This window comes from Haliaeetus leucocephalus, unplaced genomic scaffold (assembly GCF_000737465.1).
Source record: "Haliaeetus leucocephalus isolate CR32 unplaced genomic scaffold, Haliaeetus_leucocephalus-4.0 Scaffold339, whole genome shotgun sequence".
NCBI classification, from domain to species: Eukaryota; Metazoa; Chordata; class Aves; order Accipitriformes; family Accipitridae; genus Haliaeetus; species Haliaeetus leucocephalus.
This window is the reverse complement of record NW_010972775.1, coordinates 6392542-6409811: the sequence shown is the minus strand read 5'-3', so window position 1 is coordinate 6409811 and position 17270 is coordinate 6392542. Positions and strand designations below refer to the sequence as shown.

The window sequence follows — 17270 nt, the reverse complement described above, 5'->3', positions numbered from 1 at the left end:
ATATGTATATGTGTATAATATAAAACATTTATATATATATATAAACATTTTGTATTAATGCGTTAGTTTTTTAGTGTAAAAATAAAAAAAATTTGTGTATTAAAAATTGCTAAAGTTAGAACAGTAAACCTTATTCATGACGGGGCATAGTAATTTAATCCTACGCTGTAAATGAAGGCCAGTAGCCTGGAAATAGAAGGCATTAGCAAATTGTGGAAGTAATAAACTGCATTTACAACTTGATGCTGTAATGTTAGTGTATACCAACTTCAGCTGTGTCTAAACCTGACCATAGCACGTTTCTGGTTTGGATCATGATGATTTAGTACCTCTTTGTATGAGATGATTGCTGTAGAAATTAACGTTTCCATTTCTGTTAAATTTTGCCCTTTAGGTATTCATGGGGAAGGCTCAACGTTTATTACGTTGTATGGTATTCTAATGTGGGATATCATTTTCATGGATGACATACCTGATGTTTTCAGAAATTCCTATCAGGTAATTTCAAAAGGCTTTCTTTAGTTAATTACTTTACCCATTGCTGTAGAGTGTAACCATGTTAAAAATCTTATTCAGGATTAGATTAACATTTTATTCTGAGGGACTTCCCAGACAGATCTTGGTGTTTGCTTGGTTTTATTATTTGTTATATTGGGCTTGTTACTAAAGGACTCCTTCGTAAATAATTGCTGTGCAAGTCTGGATTGATTGTCAGATAGGGTGGGATTCCTCTAGCTGAATGCATTTGTCCTATGTCTGAACTCACTGGTCAAGGTTTCCTTTATAGTCAGTGGAAGAATACTGCTGTGCCATAGCATTGTTCATCTCATTTGAAGATGATGCATTCCATTGAAAAAAGAAATAAAAGTTTGTTTCTTTTCAGTAGCCTTTAAAGGGAAGTCACTTTTTAAAAAAAACCCAGGTTTGTTAACCCCCCCCCCCCCCAACATGTTTATGCTTTTGGGATCGTCCTTCCTTTCTGTCAAAGAAACAAACAAGCAAACAATACTACCAGTCCCCCTCCTCCCCCCACCCAACAACAACTCCATGCTACACCCTAAGATTAATGATTCCAGGTGAACTTGTGGCTTCTAGCTAAATGCTTTACATCCTACAAATTACAGCTAGAAACAGTTTTATTAATTGCAATTAGAAAACTTGATTACTTTTAGTGACATTTGCTAAGAAAACCCTAAAAAGCCATCTCAAAATGTTGTAGAACTAAAAAAGGCCAGACGATTGTCATCTTTCTTCCACCTTAACCCATTGCTTCTAATTGGAACCCTGGCCCAGAGGTTGACCAGCCTCTTAACTGGATTTATTAGTACTGTAAGAAATTATAGGTTTATATCAGTATGAGATATCTTAGGTAGAAATTTATTATTTTAGAGGTGAAACATGCAGGTTTTCTCTTCCCTCCTTCCCATCCCTCCCTTTATTTTTATTCACCAGTTGAAATAGAAATCCTTGTGGCTGAGTTGAAAACCACCACTGGTGGTTTTGGAGGTGTCTGTCTCCCTGATTAGTGACTGCTACAAATATCTCTTTTTAATTGGTGGAGAGGGAGATGATACATTCCCTCAAGGCCATCCTTAGATAGTCCCTTAAGCAGAGGATGTAAAAATCTAGAGAATCAAACAGTACGATTATTTTATTAGGCCAATAGGACTAAACTCAAAACTATGAATATATGAGTCACACTCTGTCCCACTAATCTGAATTTTAACCTGTTTTGTTTATTTTATGTTGACATGGATTATGAGTCTCTATACAGTCATGTCTCAAGATAATATCTTAAGCCATGAGCACTTGCTTATCAGTATGTTCTTGGTCATATCCTTGGAGAGCTACTCGAAAAGAGGCACATTACTACAGAGTAATGGCAATTCTTTGAAATGGCTTTTACTACTTGTCTTGTATTCATCTTGACCAAGTAAATTTAGGGTTGAATACTGTTTGCAGAAAGAATTGAGATATGGTTGTCCTTCTTGCTTTGGAATTGTGAGGTGGGACATGAAGGCACTTGCAGGCTCATAGACAGGACAGGAAGGGGACTGCTGTAGCTCCGAAGGCCATAGAAATACTGGTAAATGGAATTCATACAAATAACTTTTCTTGCAGAGTATCTGCTATTCTTGTAAGATGCCTTAATTGTATGAATGTCATGTGTTAAAAGCAGGTATCTTTGTTTTTGTCAGTGCAAGCTACCATTTATTGTAGCTCCTGCCTTTCTAAATACATTTCCTTTAATATAATCTAATATGCAGATTATGCCTATTTACTTAAAAAAAAGGGGGGAAAAAATTGTATGTTTATAACAATCCCAGTATTTACAACTCATTTGCAAATTTATTTTTCTTTAAACTAGATTTTACTTATTAATGCAGAGCAAAGCTATCATGAGCCTCAGGCATGAACAAGGGTGAGCTGAAAGCTCATACCTGCTTCACTCAGTCATTCCTAGGCTGTATTTTTGTGGGATTAGCTGTGGCAGCAGTTTGTGTAAGGCTGAAATTTGCCATTTTCTAAGAAAGTAAGTGCTCTGCATTTGATTTTGACAAGCTAGAATGGCACTCAGCTACTACTTAATAGCTTTTTTCAGCCATGGTCAAAATTGAGTAATTGCTGCGGTGACTTTATACAGTAATGTGTTCAGTGCTATGCATAAGGCTTTCTGCTTTTAGGCAGCTTGCATGATACTCCCTAGTTTCATCACTGCTTTGTTCTTTCCACCTCAAACTGCTCACTGTAGCTGAGCAGTCTTGATACCGATTCCAAATCCCGACTGGAATGTTACTCCTTGGAGAGTTAGGAGAGCAGATAGCTCTTTGTTGTCTGTTAAAGGAAACCTCTGTCTAGAGGTCAAAAACCAACAGAGCACAGGCTAAGGTGTGGTCAGCATTTGTTGCACTGGCATTCGGTGTTAGAGTATATGCAAATCTTTTTCCATTTAATAAAGGTTTCTGTGGTGGACAGGTGCAAGTTAAATTGCCTCAGTGTTTGTTTGAGTGAATTTGTAGTTGAGATGATAAGAAAAATATGAAGTAGGGCATTGTCATTCTTGGAATCGCTGCTTTGCTGCCAGCTCCTCAGAACTGCATTTACCTTTTTATACAGACGTCCCCCCTGGATTTATACACTGACAGCTTCTATGACAACAGGAGGGATGTCATTGAGGCCAGACTCCAGCAGCTTCATACAGCTTCGTCAGAGACGCTGGCAAACTTGATCGCTGACATCTGGACCACTCAGGAGGGAAAAGCAGCAGCACTAGTTAACTGGGGGCGTTTTATTTCCCTCCAGCAAGTTCAGGTAAGTTAGCTGTTGTCCAGAATGGGCAATCTGTTTGATTAGGCTTGCTGTTAAATCACACATGGCCGTAGTGTGCTCACAGTTTGTACTGAGGCACTGAGCCATGGCTGATGGTGAGTGGTGGGAGGGAGGACTTGAGTGGGGACTGCAGCACCATTCTCCCTAATCCCAAGTACTGTTACTCTTTTCTGATACGGTCACTTCTCCTGCAACCGTAGCTGGGAACACAGCAGGGAAATTGCTGTAGATAACATCTACCTAGGTTTCTTGTTACATGTGACTAAACAAAAAAGCTGAGATGGGCCGAAGAGTATTCTTGTGAGAGTTAGGAAATAATGGCTGTACAGGAAATTAAAAGAAAAGAAAAAAAAGCTAACTACCAAACCTTCTCTTACAGAGCCTTGTCTCTTGCCTTGGAGGAATGTTTCTGAGTGGTGTTTTTAGGCGACTTTCCAAAGATCTACGCCATTGCAGAGGGGGACTTCCTGACCTGGTTGTGTGGCGTACTCACACTAATCACTTCAAGGTATATTGGGAGATCATGGAAGTACTCTGTGCTCAGCTATCTTACCCTTAGGTATAAAACCTTCCAGTTGTCAGTCCATACAAACTATTTTCCTGTTGTGGTGGAGTTAAACCTGCTGCTCAGCTGCCCAGAAGCTATGGCAAGTAGTAGGTGATTGTTTATCTGCTATTTATTTCATCACAGTTTGCTGTAGCTTTAATGGGCACAATGAGAAACAGCAAGAGGTGGCTAGGTAGTGTTGTAGACTAGGTCTTCGATTTAAAACTACTGTAAAGCAACTGTTATCAATCAGTCATACACATTCTGTTAGCAAGGAGTGCTAATGTCACCACTTACACAAAAACTTGAATATATGAGACTACAACAACTATGTTTGCTACAAAAATTGAGTAAACAGTCATGGTTTGTATCTTATCTTGCATGGCAGTGGAATGGGTATTAGGAGACTATTGGACATAGCTGCTGGAGCAACTTTTTATACGTTTATTATAAAACAGAGCTGAATAGCAGGAATTAGTTCTCTAGAACATCTGAATAAGTAAGTTGCTGTCAGTATCAGCTGGAACAGGTGAAGTTGCAGATGATCAATTTTTGAATATGAGGTAGCTTCATTCACCAGTGGCTCTATCTGTGTTTTGGTGGATATTTACTGTATAAAAGTTCATTCTCTTGACAGTTAAACTTTGGAACATGGGTTAATAACTTAGCACCCATCCATTGTGCTAAATCTATGGTATTTTTGTTGTAAATAATAGCCATAGAAGAGTACTTATATTAGTCTGTGGGAGCTAATGAGCTTTCAGTTCCTTCACAGGCATACTACTAATCAATCATCCACATTTCTTTGTAGCTGGTGGAAGTAAAAGGTCCCAATGATCGCCTGTCCCACAAGCAGATAATCTGGCTGAGTGAACTGAAGAAGCTGGGTGCTACAGTAGAAGTTTGTCATGTGCAAGCTGTTGGAGGCAAGAGTAAACGCCTCAGTTGACAATGTGAGTAAGGGGTGCTTTTAAAGGAACTGGCATGATACACACTACTGGCTGCTGCTTATTAAAAGTAGTTTCTTCTAAAATTCTGGTTTCTTGGAACATTACTGTAGTTACTTTTAGCACAAAACATTCTAAAAAAGTTTGAGAAGACTGTTAGTGTGATTTACTGTACGTCACTTTGTGTGCAGACCAAAGCCTTTCTCTTCTATATACAATTCATAACTTATTCTATGAAAGGTAATCTGGGGGTAATTTGCCTAGTAAAGAGAAACAAACAGCTGCAATCACACTGGTACCAACTAAGAACAGTGTCTGCAATAAAAAAATGTGGTGCATCAAGTCCTGATCATTTCCATGTTGCCTGTGTAGCCTGAGTTCATTCTGTTGTGCAAGTTTCCTTGCAAGGTGCAAGTTTAGCACCTTTCCAGGATTGTCAGGACCAGCGTGGTTCTCTAACTGTCCCCACTTTGTATTATGTGTTTCAATTTTTCAGTTTAATGTAAAAAAAATACAGCTGGTCAATGATGGCCTAGAGTAAGGCATAAAACTTTTTTTTTAAATGCTGTTTTAATGTGCTGCTACATATGAAAGCATAATTTAACAGCTCCTTATGTTGCGAATATCTGTATAAAGGAGAAATATTTCTCATAGTAGAGAGGAGGTGTTCAGTGCCAACATCACTGCACTGAGTTGTGGTGTGTCACTTCTTATCATAGTCAGTTTTGCCCCACATAAATGGATGTGTTTTTCTTATTCAGAAATAAGTCGAGTCAATTGAAATGGAACCAAAAGGATGAGTTCTCTTAAGACACCAGAATCCTGTGGGTTTGTCTCAATTTTAACCCGTAGCCAACATCTTTTCTCTGGAGTCTTTATTCTCATACTGAGTAAGTTTTCCTGATATCAGAAATTCTGCTTACCATACAAACAGCAGAGACTGTAACAGAATGTAGTGAGAAATTAAGATCATTTGCATATCTTTTTTTATTAATCATCTTTCTACAGCACATTGTCCCTGCTTTTCTTGGAAAAAACAAACACAGCCCCTGCTATTTTTTTTTGTTGTTGTTGTTAGAGGAAGTTAAAGAAAACCACCTGAAGTTTGCTGTGGAAAGGTATGAACTTTTATTTAGTCTAATTTATTTCACATTCACAACTCAGCATCAGGATTTTACAATCTTCCTGGCACTGCTACTTTACTCAATAAATCATTATCAGGCACAAAGGTTTTAGTTTCAGTTGAAATAGTGAGCTCTAAACCATCACAGCAACAGCATTAGAAACCTACTGCCTAGAGCAATTTGAGGTACGGATTTCCATCTCTTATGTTAGAGGCAAATTTAAGATTTTGTCCTTTGCTTAAATATATGTTAGAAATTTTTTGGTTTTAATGTCTTTCCATCTGAGAGTAAGCCAAAACCTTTGCCCCACTTGCTACATTTTCATTAAAAATACAAGGCAGTTAATATCAAAGTGGTATTGCAGGCAGGTGCACATTAAACACACGTGCAGGCCTGGGTATATATATACACACAAACACACACTTTTCAATGCATTTCTGGAATGAAAGAAATCTCTTCAATACATGGCAGTAAATGGTGAATAAAGTTGTACTGCCATGATCACTAAGTCTACAATAAGCTCTACCTCACAGTACTTAATGACACTGGAGGTACACTTTTAACCATATCAACCAGCGTTCCATATTTCCCCCCCTCATGGTTTACAGTGTAGTACAAAAGTCATGATATAACAGCCAGTAACAGCCAAAGTAGTGCACATTTTCTAGAAACAGACAAAAAAAGATGAGCTGCTTGGTAGTTTCTCTACTCTTGCAACACCAAAATGGCATTAACAGTATCTTGTTTTAAATGGTGAACAGAAATTAAAATTTGAAAATGTGTACATATATATATACACACACATATATATACACACACTTTTATGTCAGTACTCTGTACATAGAAGTCAAAGATACATACTCAAACCCCAAAATTGCTTTTAAAAGTTACAAAAGATGTTCAGAGCAGTCCCTACTGACTATTGCTAAGGCAACTGTGCAGAGTGGAGAAAATTTTAAAATTAACACTTAGTACCTGTCTTTCAAAAGTAAATTAAAATTAAGATGTTTAACTTAACTTAAGAGGAAGAAACAACATACACAAGCACGCATGCACACACACACAGACACACAGTAGTTGTTCAGATTCCTCAGAAGGCAAGGCCTGTACAACCCTGAGGGTGCAGAACCTTGTCTATATTTCCAGGGAAAGGTGGATAGCTCCCCTTCCTCCCTGCAGGAGGTGCCCCCATCTCTCCCCCACACTTATCACCAACTCAGCCTCTGCTCGCTTAACTCCCGTTTTTGAGCTGTGTAAAATTTCTTTTTAAGTCTGTTTGGCAAATAGATATTTGACAGCTTTTATTATAAAGGCATATTATTTTTAACCCTCTCCCATGCTATATATATATATATAAAATACAAAGACCATCTGCAGCATCTGTACACAACTTAGAACTGAAATGTTAAAATGTCTGAAATCTCCTTATAAAAGACAATCCCGTTTAAATAAGTACCCATTTTTCCCCCCAAAGGGTACTAGCCTAAACATTAATTTTTATTTTTTTTAATTCCACCAGCAGCCTGTGTGGAGTAATTTATTTACACGGTTTTTTTGGTACCTTTAAACCAAAAAAGTTACACTTCTAAGGAAAAAAAAGAAAAGGACACCATAGTTTTAACTGTAATTTTAAAAAGAAAAAAAAAATTGGTACCAAAAGACACTAAGCACACAGGTTGAGGTCTTTTATGTCAAGTATCAGGGCAGGGAAAGCAGTAAGCTAATGAAAAAAAAAAAAAAAATCACAAAAGCAAACTAATACAAACATTTGAAATAATATGTCAGATGACTGCTTCAGCAAGTTGTAAATGAACACTAGTTTGTGGACCATTTAACATGCTCAGACCATCTTGCAGCATAATTAGGCAATTGAGGTGAATACATGTTTCTTCCTCACAAACAATTGACCAGAACCAATCTGGCATTCTGTCATAACATGCATGTGCGTGCCCGCATGCAGACGCGCACATGCACACGCACGCACACACACGCTCGGCTGCTTTGCATAAAAAAAGGGGGGTTTGGTTAGTTAAAAAAGGAAGTCTACCCCACACCTCACATTAGCTCACCTTTACAATGAAACTGCCCGCTTATCCCCACCAAACCAAACACAGTGCGAGAAAGCAGCATAGTCAGTACCCCCCAACAGCTTTGTACCTTAGGTAATTTTTAGACCTGGGGAAAACAGGGTCCTGTATGCACTGGACTTCTAGCACAAAGCTTGCACCTATAAGGCCACTCCAGATGTGTATTCTCGAAAATAAATCCTTGAGCAATCTTAGCCATCCAAAACCCACGTTGCAATTTAGGCTGTGCTGAAGACCAGTTTGGTTTTACAAACAAATAAAAAGCTCCAAATCCCATCCCTCCCTGCCTTTTTTTAAACTGTAATATAGTGCATATTATTATTGTACAGCTTTTTCACCCCCCTCCCCGATAACGGAGAATAGCTTGTAGTCTACCATACAAGGCCTTTGATGCCTTAACCTGCGAGTCAGCACCTGAATAGAAGCTTGGCATTGGTTCAGTAGCATTTGTGTTTTACAGAGAAATCAGTTAATACAAAATACAGCCTCACTGTTAAGAGAAGGCAGCCAACAAAAGCCTTAACCTACGAGAATGACACATTACTATTCCTCTACTCTCCCAGTATACTCTCTTGCTTTTCTCCCTATGAAACTTGAGACATTTTCTGGCACAGCATCCAGGGGAGAGGTATCATTTAAAAGCTTTTAGAGTGAAGAGGAGGCTACTGCATTAAGCAGAGGAGGCTGTTGGATTTAATTCCCTCAAGCAGCGCTTGTCCATTGCACTGTCCATATGGACATGCATGTATGTAAGAAGGCAGCACCACTAACTGCTCTTCTTCCAGCACCTGCTTACAAGTGACAACAGCACTAGCACCCCTCGTGGATTTGGCCACTTGGAGCACGTCATCCTTTCTGGAACCCAGTAGGGCTTAAGTATGAATTCTGCTGAAAGCTACTTCATCCTGCAACAGGATGAGGAGAGGGTTGGCAGGGATCAGGATCCATGCAGGAATACAATGCTGAGTATTTGAGGTGCTTACATTAAAAATTGAGGCTCTCGTGAGACTTACAAATGAGCTTAACCTTAAAGAGGAAAAACCTGCTGTCTCTTGAGCTGGCCTTCTGTTATTTCCAGAAATGGAGAGGAGGATGCAGGGGATGGAACAATATTGAACTTACCATAACAACCTATTGTAAAAAGTTGGGGGGGAGGGGTGTCAGGTCAGCTGCATTAGAGTAATCTTGCTACTGTTTCCTCCCAATTAAAGGCACTTCTAAAGCTACTGCAATACCATATCTACAGTAATGTTTTAAGGTTAACAGTGCATTGTCCTGAAGTTGATTCCTATAGTCTAAAGTCAAGCTCATGACAAAGAGCACAAATCTGACTAATTGTTAATGAATACCTTTTGGGGAGAGAAAGAAAAGGGAACAACCACCCCATGGATACACACTGCATTAACACATATGTAGGATGATCCAAGTCACGGAATGTTAGTATGTATGTATGCATGTAAGTATTCTTCCTGAAGAGGCAATCTGATAAAATAATAGCTTGTTCCCAGATTTCAGCTGTCGGTCTCTGTCCACTGCACTGAACTACTTTGATTTGCCAAGCTGTTTTGGCACAAGAGTCACTTCAGTCACTATCTGGGAAAAAAGACATTTCAAGCAGAAGCCCTGTTAATGACCACACCACGCCTTTCAACTAGCTAATGAAATGCTCCATCGCATATAATAAGCCAAACCACAAAAATACAGAAGAAATCAGGGACCAGAAGCCCTAGCAGATGAGAACTACTGAAGACAAAATTGTGCGATTTGAAGCATGACTCGCTTTGCTTTTAAATATTTGTGCAAAACTTACATAACGTTTGTATATAAAAATTATTACAGCTTTCAATGCCGCATTTAGCAGTGTTAACTTAGAAAAGACAAAATGATATGCTGTGTTCTCCCCAAACCTTTAAACCACCACATCATCTTAATCTTCATTTGCAAGTGTCTCAGTGGATAGCCAGATTTTGGCCCCACTTAAAAATTTGCTTAAAGGTGTCCCCAGAATGCTCCGTCTGCATAGATTCCCTACAGGAGAAAATGGGAATGAGGAGGAGAGAAAGTCTGGGGCCTCAGAGGTGTCATTTAAACTATTTGCTCTGAAGTACATCCTGCTTTGATCCAGTTCTGAGCAGCTGCCTTGCAAAGAAGAGTTGCTTTTGTACTGCCGAAGATTCCGGTTTAACATGTCTACTTCATCTGCCAGCAAAGAAACTTTATGGAAAGCAGTGATGAAGCCACCATGATTAATCTGGGCTTCAGGAACCCAGCGGAAGTAGCACAGTTTCCAGAGTTTTATTTGTGTTCCAGAGAGATGGGGCAGAATTACACCGTGCAAATCAACAGGCTTTGCAAACCAGTCTCTGAAGTACTGTTCCATACTGTTACTCTGACTCTCTGTTTGCTGTAAAAAGTCCGGTTTCAGTTTTAGTATCAGAGAGTTTCTTCTTGGAAGGAACTCTTGCTCACTGATGATTCCGTTTTTCAATGCTGGGGGGACACCTCGCAATGTGGAGCTGTAGTTTTTCTGCAGAAAATAAATACTGGTAATTTTCCAGTCTTATGCTCATTTGAATAGCAGATTTCCCTGAGCTGCTAGGCTGCATCATCCAGAGAAATTATGTGACCTTTGAACAGTTCTGGGCTTGTGAGTCACTACTGCAGGACTCACAGGGCAAACTGTGGCCACCTGTAGCCTTTAAAAAGAAATACGTATGTTTTTGAGGCTTTCTAAAGCAATGAATGATTAAATTAATCAGTGTTCACTGAAAAAACTGACAACCCTGGGGGAAAAAAGTGGCATGTCATCACTGTTCCACGGGTGAAATAAGGCAAATGTTGGCAGTGAGCTCAGCCCTATCAGAAAATGTCCCAGAGCACAAGGCTCAACAATCTGCTCCTTTACTTCTACAGAAAAGAATTTCTTTAGGCTGGGAAGCTAAGAGAATTAATGCTCCTATATAACTAAATTTTTAAGCATTAACACCTTATGGTTAAGCACAGAAACAGTCCATTCACAGACATCACTATGGTTACCTTTGAGCGTTTAAAAGTTTTCACTGCTCCATTTTGTACACATGGCGCACTCTTCCCAATATACAAAGGGTTGTGAAAGAGCAGGCGGTCCCTGCTTGTAAACTGAAGAGACCAGTCCCAAACACAAGGAAATTTGAGGCCTTTCTCATCACCCAGCTGAATATTTTTGCTTATGGCAAATTCCTGCAAAAAGTTAACATTCAGGCATATTAAAATCAAAGAAAATAGGCTTATTCACAAATCTTAATTATAAACCAGTGCATAACTACTGAGCATAGAAGAGCAGGGATATAATTTAGAGGTGGCTGCGGATGAAAGCAACAGAGCAGCAAGACAGTCTGCTGCTGGAGAAAACAGCTGTACCCTGTTTTTCATTTGTGCAATGCAGAGGCAGGACTACTTACTTAGCAAAAATTACTTTTCAATGATATTAAATTGTTTGTTTACTCTTAAATCCCCCAAACTGTTATTTCGAGAATACACTAATGGTCCCTTAATGCTGTACTTCTTTGTAAGATAGTTACCTAAAACTTTAAAGGGAAAATATTTAACAAAATAAGTAAGTTTTACTTATTTACTTTATCAGCCATCAAATGTTTTCTACACGCAGTTCTGATAAGCTCCAGTTTTCAAAACAAATCTAAGTGTTCAGTTTTCTAAATACCTTTGAACTTAACAGTCTTTTCCAACTTTTTCAACTATTTAAACAATTATGTCAGGAGATTTCAAAGTTTGCCTGAAGTGTGAAATTCTATTTATTGCCCGTCATTCTACTTTATCAGTTCCAGATATAAAATCTGTTTCCTAGAGGAGTACAAATAATAATGTACAATAACAATGCTTTTCTAGGGAAAAAAAAAAAAAAAAAGACTGTCTATGCCAACTGTCTATGGAAAGATCACCTGAAAGGACATCCTGATCATATTCATCTGGGGAGCTGAATATTTTGCCCCAAACAGAGTGTGACATTTTGAAAAATACAAAGGAATACCATTTAGTTGAGATGACGTTATTTCCAGAAGGGCATGCTGAAGTCTCTTGTTTGAAAAGTATGTGGAACACTTCATACTCACAGTGCTTTCCTTTACTCGCTGATGAGGACAATTGAAAAGGAAAGTGCCAAACAATGAGATACGTGCACTGTCGTACAATATGGTCAAGTACATTTCAGAAAACTCGAAGGCTGCTGGGTATTGTTCTAGCAGCTGCCAAACACAGTCAAGAAACATCAAGAACAAAGGAGACTGGGAAAAGAAACAGAGAATTATTAGCCTTAACATAAGCTTTTCCCAAGTCGTACCAATTTCTTTGCAGTTAGTGCTCCATTAGGATATTCAGCTATACCTCCGGTACATTCCCCAACAGGGTAATCTATTTGGAGTATTCCATTTTGTATGATTTTATGAAACTGTAACACCCTGTATTCCTGTTAGCCACTTTCACAAGCAACTATGTGAACTGGCTTTGTCAGCATTACCTTTCCACAGCCTTCCCTTCTCTGTAAGAAGCCAGTCAATTCTTTCCTGGGTTCTCTTCGTACTCATGTAGCTGCAAAAATGCTTTCTGCCATCTTGTATGTCCCTCATAATTTCCAAATTAGTGCTTGTATGAGCCTTCCTTACTAATTGGCCTTATTTTCACAATGTATATACTTCTTTCCTGTTTTGAGTCACTGGGGGGCTTATGATTCAGCCACACTAACTTCTCACTACACTTTCTAGCTCTTTCCACAGTGGCCCATGAATAGCAAAAGTATAAACTATCATTTATGTAAAGTTTTAGAAATATTTTCCTCTTCCCAGTTTCACCCGTCTGTATATCCTTTCCTAGGGTCAAAACATCTGCTTTCTCATTATTTCGCCCTTGGTATTTCAGTTTCTTTATCCTACATGCATTTTCCCTGCTTAGTGCTCACTGTCCTCAGTTTATCTGTTGGCTCCACTCTCTGGGGATATTGCTTTTCTATTACTCTTGGGCATTGTCCCCAAAAAAGGCTGCTAACCTAGGGTCCTCTGTTTTTCCAACTGCAATTACAAGTCGCTCCTTTGCAATGAAAAGGCCAAATAAGATTAGCTGGAAATACTGAAAATCAAGCACTATGCTACCCTCTATTAATCTGTTTGGCAGCTGTGTATCAGTTCATAAAGCTGCAGTGCTTCTCTATCAGCTTAGTACTTTTCAAAGTACTGCACATTGATATGACTTTGCATTCAAAAAACCAGGGATGAAAACAGATACCCTTGGTAAAACAAACAAAAGAAACCACCCCCTCCAAACCCACTCCTAAACCCCTTTTATTTCAATTTAAAATGTGGGCTGTGCTAGCATTTGTAACACTGGGACCTCTTCATGTATAACACTGAAGCAACATAAAAACCCAGCAACATTTAATTGCACCTGGTGTTTCACTGATTCTCACAAGGCTACTGAAGATAAAGAAAATATATCTCTACCCTGGACAAAGACTCATTTTTTCTGACATTAGTTAATGAGATTTGAAAGTATCAAAAAATATTTTTACTTTTAGATTTCTGTGTGAATAAATATTCAGGCTGATATTAACCAGATACTGTTATCACATACAAATACAATTCATTTTTACCTCTTTGTCAGATCTCTTTAAGTGGTTACACCTATCTAAAAACTGATATCCTGCCATGACCCATTCCTTCTGTATTAAACTTTGAAATCCAACAATTGTTCGAAAATAGGGATCCAGCATGACTTGAATGAGAGAAGCAGCAAGACAGCTCAGGTCCCGTCCCTCTTCCTCTGTGAACATATAGAATGTATGAAATACATAAGGTATATATATGCACATATACAGAATTAGATCTCAAAAACCAGCAACTAGGTCTAGTGTTTTTCTTTTAATTTCTTTTAAAACATGCGTTTTGCTGCCATAATGGTTCTCATAGTTTAAAAAAAAACTACAAGAAAGAAACACCTTTTTTTTTTTTTTTAACTGAGACTCATATAATAGAAAAGGTTCCTGCAGTATCCAGCACAACAATACATTCATCAAGAACAAAATACCCACCCAAACGCCTCGTATTTAAACCAAGATGTGCTAAGAAGGAAGGTGTTCACGTTGCTGGAATTTTTCAACAGATCTTCCACCCTGAAGCAGTTTTTGGAAGGTCATTATATGGGGAGAGTGGGATATACCAGCTGGATGGGTCTTGTAAAAGTTACAGAAATTACAAAATTTCTGATCTTGATATGAGCAAATTTTTCAGTGTCTTTTTTTTCTGGAATATCTGTTTGCATTTACACAACAGCAGCCACTGTTAGTGAAATACTTTTGTACATAGGCGCTCTGAATAAAACTGACATTGCTTATGCATGGAGTATTAGCCCAGTTAACACAGTACAAAAGTTCACCCTAATGTTTTGATTCTGTCATATCATTTTCAGAATAAAAACCACAAAGACTCAAATTAAAATATTCATTTGATGCTGTGGACTACACTACAGTTCAGAGACATAACAAAATTATTTTCCTTTCTAGTTCCTCAAATACCTAAAATATTTAGAAGCAATGGGGTTTAACGTGTAAAGATTACAGTTGATTTTATCTAAACGTTTTTATCTACATTATCATACTAATGCTAAGAATACAGCATGCTATATGATTGGATTACCTTGTAGAACTACAGAAACATGCTTACACTCCATCATATATACAAGCTCAGCAGAATGCTTAAGAAATGATCTAGACAGGAAAACAAAATGATACAACAGTTAATATAACAGGTTCGCACTCTAGAAGAAAAAAATATTTGGAATATCTATATTTACCTAACTCATATATTAGAACAGAGAATCCTTCAACAGATTCACTGCTTATTTACACTGGTGAAAGTTTTTCACATCTCATTAACCATCATTTTATTAATGGTACAAACCTAATGTACTCTAACCAGCGAGTATTTTCCAGTGAGGATAGCCACTTCTCTTCAGTTTCTTCAAAAGGCTCTGCAACAAAGAAAGTAATTACATTGTAGAACAACTTCAAATAACTATTCCTGTTAGCCAGATCTAGTAGAATTTGTTGTATTTCAAGAAAGTAACCACCATGAAAGAAGGACAGTCCAGCATACCATTAACACACAGCTGTTTGAGTTTGATATGTGCAGCCTGGATTTCCTGGATGTTGGGGAGACACTTGTCCAGATCAGATTTGTAAACATCACTTCTTAGAGGATGGCTTCGAGTTATTGCATTACAAATCCTAAATAAGAAAAAGAATCAGCCATTTTATTATAAGAGCAGAGAGAAACAGTCTTTCAAGAAACATGCCACAGTCTTTAACTGCAAACAACTAAAACCACATAAAACATGCACCTTATTTAAAAAAAAAAAATTCTAGTTTATATTCGGGAGATATATTGCTCCTGCCACAAAGCTATTGACTCAAACATTTTTGGTATCTGTTAGTTACAAAACAAAAAAAATGGAAACGCTGGATCATTAAAACAACACGTTTGGGAAATGAAAATCTGAGGCTGACTTACAGTTAGAGAGATCTATTTAATTTTTAATTTTCCACAATCTTTAGTAAGACTCATCTAGGCTAAATAAACAGAACATATATAAACTTTATAAAGCCAGGAAATCTGACAGGGTTTCAAATAAAACTCGGAGATCCAGCCTAACACACACACAGTACAAGCATTTGTACTCCTACAAAAAGCCACCCTACAAATTAAACCAATGAACAAAAAATACCAAGCTAGTAAACTACTTATGCAAGGCTCTAAATGCCTTCATCTTTCATCAAGGACAATGAATGACAAATACTTCACAGAAATACCGAGTGCACTGTGGTGCTAAATCTATAGACTGTATTTCCCAACACCACAAGTAAATAATTTTTACTGTGTCTTGCTGAAGCAGGTAGGAAAATCTCCACCAACATAAGCTGTAATATAGTAACATCAATAGAAAAGATTAAGTCTGCTCCTTCTATCAATAAATTCTCTCATCTAAATGACTTGCTGTCTAAAAAATAAATGTCCCTTAAAATTTGAAAAATTATTCAGTATTTGAAACTGAAGTGGACCTTGAATAGAAATTGTGCCAGAATTATATTCTGAGAACAGTTTCTCAAAAGCTATTGCACTACAACATTATGAAGCAAGTAGCCTCTCAATTACCAATTACTGCTGTATGTTACACAGTCACTTGCATTATGCTACGCGTCTGATTAAAGAATAACATAACTAATGATTTACCTTTGATCAATTCTTCTTTGTTGCAATACATCTTTAATGTTGGCCATTCTTACGAGGGCACTCCCATTAGGGTGATTCCAGGACCATAACTAATTTGGGAAAAAAACACAAAAGAAACAAAATAATGCAGGTTAGTGTTGTTCCACAGAAATTTTTTTCTTAATGCTACACACAAAACTATGTTAATAGACATACATATCTTTAAGATTAATATTGTACAACGATCAAGAACAGTAACAGAATAAAGACTACACTTACTGGCATTCGTCTCCCAATAAAAGAGTAGGAGTACAGCTTAAGGTCTTGATCTGCTAAGGAAGATGGAACCACAAAATATTCTGGAAGGCTTGGGAAAAAAATATGATACAAGAGGTTACTTTTCCCTAGGTATTTGACCAGCTTTTCTCTTGCTGCGATGCTGCGTTACCAACTCTGTTAAACTATAATGCACCAGCCCCTAATAATATGGCAGTGCTAACTGCTTCTCCTGTATGCCTCCATGATCTTATATCTCATTGGTACAGCTCAGATGTGTTTGTTTAGAAATGTGCATGTTTCAAAGGGAAGTACAAAAGCATGAAAGCAACAAATGCCCCAAAATATAACATTTCCTTTAGTGACAACATTTGCAGGATCTTTTAACTGAGGGCCTCTTCAGAGAGTGGCACATCTAAGTGAAGTGCACAGTTAGGTAGGATAGAGGCTTTGGTAGAGGAGACAGGAAAAGACAGCATAATTGCCTTGTTTTGTTCTACTGGTGTTACAAGAGAAACTTACCAAGTAGATATCATATAACCTTCATTGACCGAACAAACTCTCCACTCTGATGCACCTGTCCTTTTGATTTCTCTATCCCAATCAGAGTAAGTTTCAAACAAAGGTGTCTGCTGACCACTGACACTGCCGATGCCGCCACCACCACCTCCTGGGTCTATTCCATTCACCTTCTTTGCTAGGAAAAG

At 38.0% G+C, this 17270-nt stretch overlaps 2 protein-coding genes across 6 annotated transcripts in view; one reads left to right on the top strand and one right to left on the bottom strand.

Annotated features, from left to right (window-relative positions):
- Positions 1 to 4826, top strand: part of FAN1 (FANCD2/FANCI-associated nuclease 1) — a 24535-nt gene extending 19709 nt beyond the window's left edge. Inside the window, exons 10-13 of one of the 2 annotated variants that reach the window (XM_010571728.1) lie at positions 395 to 498; positions 3118 to 3312; positions 3710 to 3838; positions 4689 to 4826. In XM_010571728.1, coding sequence (XP_010570030.1) covers positions 395 to 498; positions 3118 to 3312; positions 3710 to 3838; positions 4689 to 4826 — 566 coding nt within the window. Of the gene's footprint in view, positions 1 to 394; positions 499 to 3117; positions 3313 to 3709; positions 3839 to 4688 lie in introns of those variants that run through there. The other variant, XR_774625.1, reaches the window with a different exon arrangement.
- A 3876-nt stretch (positions 4827 to 8702) lies between these two features.
- MTMR10 (myotubularin related protein 10) overlaps positions 8703 to 17270 on the bottom strand; it is a 536484-nt gene continuing 527916 nt past the window's right edge. For all 4 annotated transcript variants that reach the window (XM_010571731.1, XM_010571730.1, XM_010571733.1 and 1 more), the window contains 10 exons: positions 17086 to 17260; positions 16567 to 16654; positions 16309 to 16397; positions 15175 to 15305; positions 14980 to 15049; positions 14716 to 14786; positions 13674 to 13843; positions 12145 to 12315; positions 11072 to 11254; positions 8703 to 10562 (listed from right to left, as the gene is read on the bottom strand). In XM_010571731.1, coding sequence (XP_010570033.1) covers positions 9963 to 10562; positions 11072 to 11254; positions 12145 to 12315; positions 13674 to 13843; positions 14716 to 14786; positions 14980 to 15049; positions 15175 to 15305; positions 16309 to 16397; positions 16567 to 16654; positions 17086 to 17260 — 1748 coding nt within the window. In that variant the 3' untranslated portion in view covers positions 8703 to 9962. The remainder of the gene's footprint in view (positions 10563 to 11071; positions 11255 to 12144; positions 12316 to 13673; positions 13844 to 14715; positions 14787 to 14979; positions 15050 to 15174; positions 15306 to 16308; positions 16398 to 16566; positions 16655 to 17085; positions 17261 to 17270) is intronic.